The 14,045-nt window shown below is 46.6% G+C and overlaps 1 protein-coding gene across 2 annotated transcripts in view; it reads right to left on the bottom strand.

Annotated features, from left to right (window-relative positions):
- The window catches only part of LOC110530963 (E3 ubiquitin-protein ligase HECW1), a 68,525-nt gene that overhangs the window by 39,596 nt on the left and 14,884 nt on the right, over positions 1–14,045 (bottom strand). For both annotated transcript variants that reach the window (XR_005052934.1, XM_036986005.1), the window contains exons 4-6: positions 12,345–12,439; positions 11,076–11,151; positions 9,779–9,948 (exon numbers count right to left, since the gene is read on the bottom strand). Coding sequence is in view for 1 of the 2 variants with exons in the window: in XM_036986005.1 (XP_036841900.1) it covers positions 9,779–9,948; positions 11,076–11,151; positions 12,345–12,439 (341 nt within the window). In the remaining variant the exon portion in view is untranslated. The remainder of the gene's footprint in view (positions 1–9,778; positions 9,949–11,075; positions 11,152–12,344; positions 12,440–14,045) is intronic.

Genomic DNA, 14,045 nt, shown 5'->3' with positions numbered 1-14,045 from the left:
ATTGAGTGTAGATTGCTGAGGATTACTCTTTTTTTCAATCCATTTTAGAATAAGGCTGTAACGCATCAAAATGTGGAAAACATCAAGGGGTCTGAATACTTCCCGAAGGCACTGTATGTGCCTGGATGGAACACAGCACATGTTATAAAGAGGCCTTAATAATGGATCAATTAATCGAAGCACCACAGCCAGTACCCATCGTTAATCTTTGGAAACGAAGGTTGCCTCGTGCTGCTGCCCCATGAACAACATCCAGAAATAAAACTCAGCTTCAGCATTATGTTTATGCAAGCACGAAGAATGGTATGAGAAATAAATATTAATTTGTGATTGCAGCAGACAGTCATGTGATGTGATTCTGGAGCCCTATAGGAAGACGGAGTGGCTACATCCCAAATAGTACCCTAGTCCCTATATAGTGCACTACTTTTGACCAGAGTAGGCCGTGGTAAAAATAAGTGCACTATAAAGGGAATAGGGTGCTATTTGGGAGACAGAGGGGGAGATCTATTATTGAAAAGTGTTTCAGCTGCTGAGAATAGAACATGACGATGGTGTGAGGCTGTTTGCATTCCAAATGGCACCCTATTCCTTATATAGTAGATGGGCGCTGGTCAAAAGTAGTGCACTAGGAAATAGGGTGCCATTTGGGATGCACAGTGTGCCTGAGAGGCAGAAAGCTGGTGGTGGTGGGGTGCTGTGGTTTATATATAACCCTGGCCTGTACTGATGTGCGCCCTTACCTGTACTCCCATGACTCTCTCTGTCAGGGAGTCTTGAGGGAGCGAAGGAAGGCTGCGGCTGATCTGAATATCAAACAGGGGAGGGTGAGGGAGTAGGGTGCACTTTTCCGCTGCCTTCAGCCTTCCTCACAGAAGCCCTGGATAATTTCGAGGTACAAGAGGGAGACACGAAGAGGGAGGGACCTACTCTATTAGCTAAACTCTTCATTATACAGTCAGATCCAGCATGAAGCCTCCAGAAACCATCACCGCAGGTGTCATACCTCCCCTTATCCATACTGATAATTTCCAAGAATACAGAGTGGCGCTGCTATATCCTTCCTCTCAATATACTGAAGGGGTGTTGATACTGTACCAAAGCAGAGCTGGGTCCGTGACACATTTCCTGCCCTTTCAGGGCGACACCACTTAATTGAACCATTAGCTAAATGAGTACCGGTAACCCAGTAATAGCCTATTATAGGGAGAGAGAGGTGATTTTTACCAGCATGGTAATAAAAGAGGATTATCACATGAGGAAACTCTGAGTCACGGTGTAAATGTATAATTCATACATTATAAATTATAATGCATTTTGACTGTTCTTGTCCTTGAAATAGCTTTCGAAACCAAAGCCCCTGAATCAGAAGGAGACACTGTCTGCTGAGTAAAGGAAGTGGAAGAAGGGTAATGATGAAGAATATAAAGAGGCAGGGAAGGAGGGAAGGAGGGAGGGAGGGAATACTGCTGTGTTCAGGAGGAGGAGATACAGCCAGGGAGTGAGGGAGGGAGTACTGCTGTGTTCAGGAGGAGGAGATACAGCGAGGGAGGGGAATATCCCTCACTAAACAAGTCAAATGTTAATAAGCCTACTGCCTGCCTGTCCCTCAAATGTCTTTTCCCTTCCCTCTCTCTAAGAGACATGTAAAATAAAATTCCTCCTCTTTCCCACTTATCCTCCTACCCCCTCTACCTTCCTCTACTCTCTCTCTCTCTCGCTCCCTCTCTGTCTATCTCTGCCTGCCTTCATGCCTGCCTGTTTCACCAATTTTCTGACTGTATGTCCTCCAAAGCACTCTCCTCATTAGCAGTGTAAATGTAAATCCCCCCATGATGAGGAGGAGGAGGAACACAGCGGATGGGTTTAATGAGATCTCAGCATGCCTTGCAATACACATTGTTCCTCAAGTTAATATCGCTCACCAAACAACACTGTCACATTCATACACACTCATACAAAATATTAGGAACACCTTTCTAATATTACGTTCCACCCCTTTTTGCCATCAGAACAGCCTCAATTCGTCAGGCATGGACTCTACAAGGTGTGAACGCGTTCCACAGCATGCTGGCCCATGTTAACTCCAACGATTCCCGCCCATGTTGACTCCAATGCTTCCTGCCCATGTTGACTCTAATGCTTCCACAGTTGTGTCAAGTTGGCTGGATGTCCTTTGGGTGGTGGACTATTCTTGATACACACAGGAAACTGTTGAGAGTGAAAAACCCAGCAGCGTTGCAGTTCTTGACATACTCAAACCAGTGCGCCTGGCACCTACTAACATACCCTGTTCAAAGGCACTTACATCTTTTCTCTTGCCCATTCACCCTCTGAATGGCAATCATACACAGTTCATGTCTCAATTGTCTCAAGGCTTAAAAAACGTACTTTAAACTGTCTCCTCCCCTTCATCTACACATTGAAGTGGATTTAACAGGTGACATCAATAATTTACATTTTTATTTATTATATTTAACCTTTATTTAACTAGACAAGCCAATAAGAGATATTAGCTTTCACCTGAGCTGTGTTCAAATACTCATACTAACCGCACTAACCGTACTATATGTGACTTGAATTGAGTATTTAGTGAATTGAGTATATAGTTATTGGTCATAGCATGGATATAGTTAGTATGCCAAAAGTTCACGGATGTCGAACTAAATTCGCCAAAATACGAAGTATACAAGCAGTGGACACTATTTCAGTGCATTTAGGGACCATAATGCAATTCTTCAGAAAATGGGCATAGCTTCACAACATTTTCAGATTTGTAGAAAATGGCGGAAAATATGCAGCCGAAGCAAAGAAGTCCTACAAGAGCGGATACAAACTCATTGCTTTAACTAATTATGTCAAATGTTAAGAAAATGTTGAGCAATGTCATAAAGTAATGACTTTCAAATAAGTTACATTGCATGTTATGTTGGTTGACAATTTGTTAGCTATGCTATCCTTATGAATCGCATAGCATTACAGCAGCATCTACCGGTATGTTAGCTAGTTACCTAACATTAGTTGGCTACTAATACATCGAACTTGCCAGGCAGTATATTAACTATATGCTATCTAACTAACTACCCAACATTTATTGACTTGATTATTCACACAATTCTTAGCTAAGTGGTATAGTCATTTTGCATTTAAATGGACATGGTTAATTCTGGCTATTTACTCAGATTTCAGAGGACTCTCCCGCAGAATAACTGATAAATTTACAAACGCTTAACACCCATTGAATATGGCCGGTGTCTGTAAACTTCGGCAAAAAAAAAAGCAACTACATTTTTGCCAGCAGCACAGTTACAGTCACCAACGCTCTGGATAACATGAAAACAGCCTAACCAGCTCTGCTAGGGCAAGTAAAATGGTTAGAGTGAGGTGTTTTCTCAGTTGTTTCTGGAAGTATATAATCAACGTTAGCCAGTTAACTTGGCTGCTTGACTACAAATGAACGCTCCGAGAGCGAAACGCTCTAAATTTACGAACGGACAATCTGACAATGTTCTGCATTTACGAACACCCAGAGTGCACTCTGCCGCACCAGATTGAATTTACAAACACACCGAAAATCATAAAATATTTAGCTAGTCATTTGATATGCTAACAAGCTAGCACGAGGTTGCATAGCAACAGCATCAACTTCCAGTAGACAGGCGAAGCTCTGGTACGCTCAACTGAAACAATACCGTTCACTTACAGTATACTAAAATGAACTAATAGTATGTAGTATATACTCATTAAGTATGTAGTATACGGTATGGGTATTCGAACACAGCCCTGGATTCACCTGGTCAGTCTACATCATGGAAAGAGTGGGTGTTCCTAATGTTTTGTGCACTCATTTATTTAAAAAAAAAAGTATACAGTGCCTTCGGAAAGTATTCACATCCCTTGACATTTTCTAAAATGGATTAAGTAAAACATTTCCTCAGCAATCTACAAACAATACCCCATAATTACAAAGCGAAAACAGGTTTTTAGACATTTTTGCTAATGTATTCAGACCCTTTGCTATGAGAATTGAAATTGAGCTCAGGTACATCCTGTTTCCATTGATCATCTTTGAGATATTTCTACAACTTGATTGGAGTCTACCTGTGGGAAATTCAATTGATTGGACATTAATTTGGAAAGGCACACACGTCTATATAAGATCCCACATTTAACAGTGAATGTCAGAGCAAAAACAAAGCCATGAGGTCGAAGGAATTGTCCGTAGAGCACCGAGAAAGGATTGTGTCGAGGTACAGATCTGGGAAAGGGTATGAAAAAATGTCTGCAGCATTGAAGGTCCCCAAGAACATAGTGGCCTACATCATTCTTAAATGGAAGAAGTTTGGAACCACCAAGACTCTTCCTAGAGCTGGCCGCCCGACCACACAATCAGGGGGAAAGGACCTTGGTCAGGTAGGTGATCAAGAACCCGATGGTCCCTCTGACAGAGCTCTAGAGTTCCTCTGTGGAGATGGGTAAACCTTCCAGAAGGACAACCATCTCTGCAGCACTCCACCAATCAGGCCTTTATGGTAGAGTGGCCAGATGTAAGACACTCCTCAGTAAAAGGCACATGACAGCCCACTTGAAGTTTGTCAAAAGGCACCTAAATACTCTCAGATACTCTCTGGGAAAGACCCCAGCTGGGCCCCGTAGTAAGAGGGCCAGGAGGTATGTGGTCAACAATGCTTGACTGAGGGAGGAGGATGCCCCTGCCATGCATAGTCCCATGGGATGTTGGCTATCATCAACAAGGCAACTCCTATGACTAATTGGGAATGGGACGCAAGCGTAGAATTGATCACCCTGTCGCTGGCCGCCTTTGGGGAGGGTGTATAGTGTGAAAGGCCGAAACACCCTAGGAACCAAAGGTACACTACTGACGATGCGCTCCCCAAATTTCACCAGGCTCACTGTTCATTAACTCTTGGAAGTGCTTGCACAAAGGATAGTAACATCTCATCCTGTGTTCTTTGAATCTGAATATCTGGACTTGTCCAGTGACTGCTGAGAAAGATCAGCTGACAACAGGGGAAAGTCCTTGTGGCGGCACGGAGAGACGGCTGACAGGAGGGAATAGACCCCACTGGGACAGTCATGGGGTAGCTTCCCATTTCTGTAGTTTCCCATGCTTTGCAGTATGTTGGAAACACCCGCTTTAGCTACAGAAAGTCAACATACGAGAATACCCCTAGAGTCTGCGAGAGCGGGGGCGGAAGATGACTCATCGGCTGACAACATGGTAACGACTGGACCGGAAACGACTACGAGTAATGAGAGCACAGCACAAGAGAACACCACAGCAACTGTCACAAGTTCTGCTGCAACAGCGGGCCACAAACAGATGCAGGTATGTGTCTGTGGTTGGAGGAAAGTTACATCACACCATGGGTTGAGGATCCACCAGGGGAAGAAGGGGTGTTTGGGTAAAGAGAGACAGAGGCCTCACATTGATTGCTTTCTGCGAAAGCGATCAAATCAGTCGAATGAAGCACAGCAACTGGACGCAAACCATAGTTTGTAGTGCATCAGTACCACTGTCATGGAGGACGTAAACTCAAGCACCGAAGTAACAACTGAGGTGGAACCAACAACAGGAGTGGAACTCACCGAGCCTCCCAGACCTGCAGTCGAGAGGAGACTACCAGGGCACAGGCCGTATGTGAAGTGGCCTGGCGCCAGTGACAAGAAGTTGTGGGAAACAGTGAATACTGACCTTACCTTGACCCTCGAGAAACTTCGAGGCACAGTGGAGAAGAAGTTGGAGAGGATGGGGGACATTATCTATGAGTACGGGACAGAAAGATTTGGAGTGGAAGAGGCAAAAGGCGGGAGAAAGGTTCCAACCCCACCAGTTTCCAGGAGGCAACAAGAAATCAAGTGCCTCGTTCAAGAAAGGCGACAGCTTAAGAAACAGTGGAAGAAGGCCTCGGAAGTGGAAAAGGAGGGCATAGAGGCACTTCAGGCTGATATCAAAACCCGGTTGGCATCCCTCCGCAGAGCAGAGAACCTACGGAAAAGCAGAAGGAAGAAAGAACAAACTAGAACTCGATTCTATAAAGATCCCTTCAAGTTCCTTAAAAGTCTCTTCACGAAGGAAAAAAGTGGAGCTCTAAAAACAACAAAGAAAGACCTAGAGGAGCACCTGAGAACAACAAACTTTGACTCAAAGCGACATGAACATCTGGCCATCCCATCAGATATCCCACCCATTGAACATGGAAAGAGGTGGAAAACACAGTTCGACGGGCAAGAACAGCATCAGCCCCGGGGCCAAATGGAGTCCCGTACAAAGTGTATAAGAACGCACCAGACGTCCTGAGGTTCCTCTGGAGGCTTATGAGAACAGCTTGGAAAAATAAGATAATACCCAAAGTGTGGCGTAGGGCAGGCGGGGGTCCTGATCCCTAAGGAGAAGGATGCAGTGAACATCAGCCAATTCCGTCCAATCTCCTTACTGAATGTCGAGGGTAAAATCTTCTTAAGGGTCATTGCCCAGAGGATGGCTGAGTACCTGCAAAGGAATGCGTACGTCGATACATCTGTACAGAAGGCAGGAATATCAGGGTTCTCTGGCTGCTTGGAACATTCCAGCATGATCTGGCACCAGATCCAAATGGCCAAGGTGGAAAAAGGGACCTCCATGTAGTCTTTCTCGACCTCGCCAATGCATTTGGCTCTGTGCCCCATGAACTCCTGTGGTCTGCCTTCAGATTTTTCCACATACCGGACACCATCACAACCCTGGTGAAGTCGTACTTCCAGGATCTGCAGTTCTGCTTCACCACCTCAGAGTTCACCACCTCATGGCAGTGCCTGAATGTAGGTATAATGGCGGGATGTACCATTTCTCCATTGGCATTCATAATGGCAATGGAGGTTATCATCAGATCCTCAAAATGGGTTGCTGGTGGACAGCGAGTCGACTCTGGTTTCCGACTCCCTCCACTCAGAGCCTACATGGACGACATTACAACATTGACCACCTCTGTCCCATGCACCAGGAGACTGCTCAGAAAACTTGAGGAGAACATCAGCTGGGCCCGTATGAAGATTAAACCATCCAAGTCACGCAGCATCTCGATTGTGAAGGGAGTACTCTCTGACCTGAAATTCTTCATCGGAGATGACCAAATCCCAACAGTGTCTGAGCAGCCGGTAAAAAGCCTTGGAAGGTGGTATGATGCAAGCCTGAAGGACAAAGACCAGGTGCAACAGCTGCGCAAAGACATTAGTAGTAGCCTACAGTTCATCGACAACACCCAGCTACCTGGAAAGTTAAAGGCCTGGTGTCTGCAGTTTGGTCTCCTACCCCGGGTGTTGTGGCCCTTAGCAGTGTATGAGGTTCCAATCTCAACAGTGGAGAAGATGGAAAGAGGAGTCACAGGCTACTTAAAGAAGTGGCTCGGAGTTCCACGATGCCTTACCACCATAGGCCTCTATGGAGATGGTGTCCTCAAGCTGCCCCTCACCAGTCTAATAGAGGAATTCAAGTGTTCAAAAACCAGGCTCCAGATGACACTGAATGAATCTCGAGACCCAGTGGTGAGCAACAACGCGCCGACCTTGGCAACTGGGCGCAAATGGAGGCCAGGAAAAGCAGTCCAGGAGGCAACAGCAGCCCTCAGACATACTGACATTGTGGGTAAGTAAGGAGTAAGGCCACTGCACCAGAGCGGCGGAAGATGGTAGTGCAGGAAGTACGCCATCAGGAGGAGGCTGCAAGGTGGGCCAAGGCAGTCTCTCTTTCCAAACAGGGACAGTGGACTCGATGGGATAGTGTGGAGAAGAGGAAGATCAGCTGGAAGGATCTGTGGGCCATGGAAGCGAGGCGGTTGAGCTTCTCCATCAGAGCAACATATGACTTCCTTCCAACTCCAGTTAATCTTCACCAATGGTATGGTGAAGGTCCGGACTGTGCCCTCTGTTCCATGCCAGCCAACCTCAGGCACATTCTCACAGGGTGTAAAACAAGCCTCACCCAAGGACGCTACACTTGGCGTGACAACCAAGTCCTTAAAAACCTTGCGTCCGCCCTGGAGGACAAGCGAGCTGCCACCAACTCCCTACCACCCCCAGCAGCATCACACCCCTTACGGACAAACTTTGTCCGCGAAGGGGCTAAACCACCGAAGCGGCTCGACACCATTAGAGCGAGACCAGCTGCGCTTGGCCCGCGACTGGAAAATGCTAGCTGACATTGGCCGGCAACTTGTGTTTCCTCCGGAGATCGCAACCACCACCCTGACCCAAGACCTGACATGGTGCTCTGGTCCCGTTCGCTCAAGAAGGTCTTCATCATTGAGCTCACAGTACCCTGGGAGGACTCAGTAGATGAGGCTTATGAGCGAAAGCATCTGCGCTATGCCGATCTAGCTGCCGAAGCACGGCATCATGGCTGGAACACAGAAGTCCGACCAGTGGAGGTGGGCTTTGTGGCAACATCTACAACCAGACTGCTTAGAGACCTTGGAATTAAGGGCCAGAGCCAGCGTTCGGCAATCAAAGCTGTATCGGAGGCGGCAGAAGGCAGCAGTCAGTGGCTCTGGATGAAGAGGAAAGACCCCAGCTGGGCCCCGAAGTGAGAGGGCCAGGAATGCAAGAGGTCAACAATGCTTGACTCAGGGAGGAGGATGCCCCTGCCATGCGTAGTCCCATGGGATGTTGGCTATCATCAACAAGGCAACTCCTATGACTAATTGGGAATGGGACGCAAGCGTAGGATTGATCACCCTGTCGCTGGCCGCCTTTGGGGAGGGTGTATAGTGTGAAAGGCCGAAACACCCTAGGAACCAAAGGTACACTACTGACGATGCGCTCCCCAAATTTCACCAGGCTCACTGTTCATTAACTCTTGGAAGTGCTTGCACAAAGGATAGTAACATCTCATCCTGTGTTCTTGGAATCAGACCATGAGAAACAAGATTCTCTGGTCTGATGAAATCAAGATTGAACTCTCTGGAGGAAACCTGGCACCACCATTTTCAGCTGCAGTGACTAGGAGTCTCGTCAGCAAAGATGAACGGAGCAAAGTACAGAGAGATCCTTGATGAAAACCTGCTCCAGAGTGCTCAGGACCTCGGACTGGGGCCCTAAGCACACACAGCCAAGACAATGCAGGAGTGGCTGCGGGACATGTCTCTGAATGTCCTTGAGTTGCAGAGCTTGAGAGGATCTGCAGAGAAGAATGGGAGAAACTCCCCAAATACAGGTGTGCCAAGCTTGTAGCATCATACCCAAGAAGACTGGAGGCTGTAATCCCTGCCAAAGGTGCTTCAACAAAGTATTGAGTAAAGGGTCTGAATACTTAAATGTGAATGTGATATTTACAGCAAAAAAAAAGTCTAAAAACCTGTTTTTGCTTTGTCATTATTGGGTACTGTGTGTAGATTGATGAGGAAAAAATAAAATATACTAGGGTCTAAATACTTCCTGAATGTTGCAGGGATAGTGCTATAAACTCATCACAACCAAACCACAACTGTTGTAACCCATTTTCAGCACTTGTTCTCTTGAGCAAAAACAAGAAAAACAACTTTGGTTACACCTGTGTAAATTCTGTACATCCCAGTTAGTGTTTCCATGTGGTTCCAGGTCAACAGTACCTGTATAACATATTGTATAAAGCACCTTAAGACTGTCACTCTGCCTGACTTTATTGCCCTGTTACAGAGAGCATACTCAAGGTTGCTTGCTTTTTCATAGTCCTTCGAGCCAGATAGCAACAATTGTCTTGGAACACATAGAATATAAAGCCTTGTCAGGGCCTTCCTCTCACCTCTCTCTGCCAGCGGGGGTTGATGGTGTTACAGACGATGCTGGAGCGTTTCTCCTGGCCGTGGTGTGGCAGCGCTGGAAAGATGCTGTTCCTGCCGGGATGGATGGCGATCTTCAGGTAGGGGTCAGGGTTGAAGAACATCCCTTTCTTCAGCCCCGTGGCGTGGAAATCTACCAGAGACGATAAGAGTATAGAGGAGGAGACAATGAGGATAAACGGCTTTAAAATTACACCTTTAATGGCTTAAGAAAATCCCATACTTCTGACAAAGAAGAGCAGAGTGCAGTCAGCAGGAATGTCCTTGAGAAAGAGAATGTTCCTTTTAGCTCTGCAAATCAATTTGGTTCAATATCCTGTGTTGCCACAGTATGCTGTACTTCTACAATAGTAGTAGTATGTTCTACTATAGCAGAGCAGAGACAGAATAACTCTCCCTGAAAAATAGGTCTAGACAGAATTATTATTTTGCATAACGTTGCATTTAACTTGAACTTCTCTCCAACTCTGCTCTGTAATATTTGTGACAGACATGTCATACATAGCCTCCCAGTGATCTGGGACCAGACAGGGACTACTACAGTCAGTATGTTTGTTCAGTATTTGTAAGCCTGTGTTGATCAAAGCTGAAGACGAAAGGGGAAGAGCTGCTGTCTGAAATCCCATCTGCCTCCCCCCGACATCTCCCATGCAGCTGTGGGGGGAGAGAATCGTTTGGATACACGACTGAGCAAGCTGTCACACCCACCTTTCATCTGCACTACCTCACTGTGAATCAGGTGGAACTGGATCATGCCTCTACTGCTGCTGCTGCTGCTGATGCATCCCTCAGTTAGGAATCCAACTCAACTCAAGACTGTCGGAAACACTTAGCACAATAGACTCACTGTGCTTTTCCTATGATGAGTCAGGATGTTAGGATGTTTTTGTGACATTTCTACAGATGTGATGTATTTCTTCATGCAGCGTTTGGGAATGAAACAGCGGCATTTAAGTATGGAAGTGTTAGGAGAAAGGAATCCTTTTCATCATCGTCATGTAAGTGTGGGTTTGTCGATATTTCTCTAACTGCTAGCATTCTGTATCATGCCAGTTGGCACAGAACATTCCTTCCTGTAATGCACATGATGTACTCCAGATGGATGATAGTACTGTATCTGAATCCTGGGATGAGTTGCTATGGAGACACAAGCTGTGTGTTGCCCTTTGCCACAGTAATGCTGGCACATGTGCTGGCCCAACCCTGTAGAGATGTGTTGCCAAGGTAACGTGGTGGTAGGGGGGGGGGGGGCATGCTCACCTGAGAGGGAGAAGCTAATGAGTCTTCTGCTGCCTGTGCTCTGGGGGACTTCTTCATTTGTGACGGGCTTAAACACCTACACAGAGAGAGGGTGAGAAAGAGAGATAGAGAGAAAGAGAGAGAGAGAGAGAGTAAGAAAGAGCAACATCAGCGCCCACCTTTACAGCACCTCTCCTCCCTGTTCCTCCTCCACAGGTGTAAGCCTGCCTAAGGATCTTTATAGCAGGCAGGTGGATTTGTGGAAAATAGCCACTGAGAGATGATGGAGGGCCACTGAGAGATGATGGAGGTGGAGGATAAGGATGAGACAAGGACACCCCTACCGACCAAGCCCTCCCTAACCCGGGCGATGCTAGGCCAATTGTGCGTCGCCCCACAGACCTCCCGGTCGCAGCCGGTTACGACAGAGCCTGGGCGCAAACCCAGGGACTCTGATGGCACAGCTGGCGCTGCAGTACAGCGCCCTTAACCACTGCGCCACCCGGGAGGCCCTACAATGGCATTTTGACAGGCTGTGGCATTGATGTGTTTCTGAGATTGTTCCTCTGGGTGTGATCTCTAGGAGGACAAGTGAGTAGTCATTATAGCAGTGTGGGCGTATGTAGGCTGTGGGGGCAGGGCCTGCATAGGCCTGGGCTAATGCATTTCACTCCCTGGCTGCAGTGAGCCTCCAGCAGACAGCTGGAGTGCCCACAGGGGACCTCTACTACAGTGTACTCCACAGGGACAACACAAGGACATTATCTGATTCCCCTCTCTGTTCACCTCTGGCTGTGGCGTATCTGTCTATCTCTCAGACTGCTGTCTGTCTGTGTGTGATCTCTCTCAAGACAGGCAATGTCAACCAGCCAATAAGCATATAATAATTTACACTTAGCACCACTTTCAATTTCAGGATTTTCTTTTCCGGTCAATGAGAAAAGAAGGGTAACCAATCTAATGGATTGCTAAATCCATTATATCTGCCCTTTAAATCACGTCTGATAACCCCTAGTAATCCAGGTAACACTGGACAACAGATGACATGATAACCCCTTTCTGGAACAGTCAGGATTTTTCTTCTTACTTTTCTTACCACTCTAGGCTCTAGTGATAAGCTTCAACCCAGACAATGGAAAAATATTTAGATGGAAAGACATACAGTAGATCCGTTGTAGTAATTCACCATCTCTTCCCTTCAGTGCCCCTTGAGAAGCCCATATAAACATATAGCGCCCATGTACAGTAGCACTAATACCAGGCTTGGATTAAGTAGTCCTACACACTCACCGGAACTGAGGGGTTCTTCACAGTCAAACTGGGGGTGGTGGCTCGCAGGGCCCCGCTCACACCATGGTAGTATTTAAAACAGATCTTGGTCTCCACTGAGAGGAAAGAAGAGACAGATGACAGAAGAGAGGACAGAAGTTAGTTTAAGAGAGATTGTCCTATCTTTTTAGAATGACCTACTGTTTGCATTATACACTATTTCTCTGTTTATTGGCACCTTAATCAGGTTTCACAGTTGGAAAGCTCTCAAAAACAGGCCAGAGACACACCAGCGTGACCTAAGAAAGCTGTTGTGAGCAGCATGCCAATAAACTGGGGGAGAGAGAGCAGACGGTCCTCAGCTACATGGTTATTAGCAGCGGAGCCTGACACTGAGAAATAATACTATCCCTTTAATTACACAGAGAGATAATACTATCTATTTAATTACACAGAGGGATAATACTATCAATTTAATTACACAGAGATAAGAATCTCAGTGGCTGCTTTACAAGCTGCTAATCTACTGTGGTAGCTAAATGGAGATGCTTGAGAATCAACACCATTGAGCCTATAGGGTGGCACACAGGCACCAGCGAATGGTATTGGCCAAAAGATTGATTGCTGTCTCTGCCTGGCCGGTTCCCTTCTCTCCACTGAGATTCTCTGCCTCTAACCCTATTACGGGGGCTGAGTCCCTGGCATACTGGTGCTCTTCCATGCCGTCCCTAGGAGGGGTGCGTCACTTGAGTGTGTTGAGTCACTGACGTGATCTTCCTGTCTGGGTTGGCACACCCCCTCAGGTTCGTGGGCTATACTCGGCCTTGTCTCAGGGTAGTAGGTTAGCCTAGTGGTTAGAGCGTTGGACTAGCAACCGAAAGGTTGCAAGTTCACACCCCTGAGCTGACAAGGTACAAATCTGTTGTTCTGCCCCTGAACAGGTAGTTAACCCACTGTTCCTAGAATGTCATTGAAAATAAGAATTTGTTCTTAACTGACTTGCCTAGTTAAATAAAGGTAAAATAATAAAACATAGGTTGGTGGTGTGGGGGCTGTGCATTGGCAAAGTGGGTGATGTTATATCCTGTCTGTTTGGCCCTGTTTGGGTATTTATGCTACAGTAGTTTATGTGTCGGGGGCCAAGGGTGAGTCTTTTATATCTGGAGCATTTCTCATGTTTTATCCGATGTCCTGTGTGAATTTAAGTATGCTCTCTCTAATTCTCTCTCTTTCTTTTTCTCTCGGCGGACCTGAGCCCTAGGACCATGCCTCAGGACTACCTGGCATGATGACTCCTTGCTGTCCCCAGTCCACCTGGTCATGCTGCTCCTCCAGTTTCAACTGTTCTGCCTGCGGCTATGGAACCCTGACCTGTTCACTGGACGTGCTACCTTGTCCCGGACCTGCTGTTTTGGACTCTCTCTACCGCAACTGCTGTCTCTAACTCAGAATGATCGGCTATGAAAAGCCAATTGACATTTACTGCTGAGGTGCTGTCCTGTTGCACCCTCTACAACCACTGTGATTATTTTTATCTGACCCCGCTGGTCATCTGTGAACGTTTTAACATCTTGGCCATGTTCTGTTATAATCTCCACCCGGCACAGCCAGAAGAGGACTGGCCACCCCTCAGAGCCTGGTTCCTCTCTAGGTTTCTTCATAGGTTCTGGCCTTTCTAGGGAGTTTTTCTTAGCCACCGTACTTCTACATCTGCATTGCTTG

This window comes from Oncorhynchus mykiss, chromosome 8 (genome assembly GCF_013265735.2).
Source record: "Oncorhynchus mykiss isolate Arlee chromosome 8, USDA_OmykA_1.1, whole genome shotgun sequence".
NCBI lineage: Eukaryota > Metazoa > Chordata > Actinopteri > Salmoniformes > Salmonidae > Oncorhynchus > Oncorhynchus mykiss.
The sequence above is the reverse complement of the archived record's forward strand: the minus strand, read 5'-3'. Positions and strand labels throughout refer to the sequence as shown.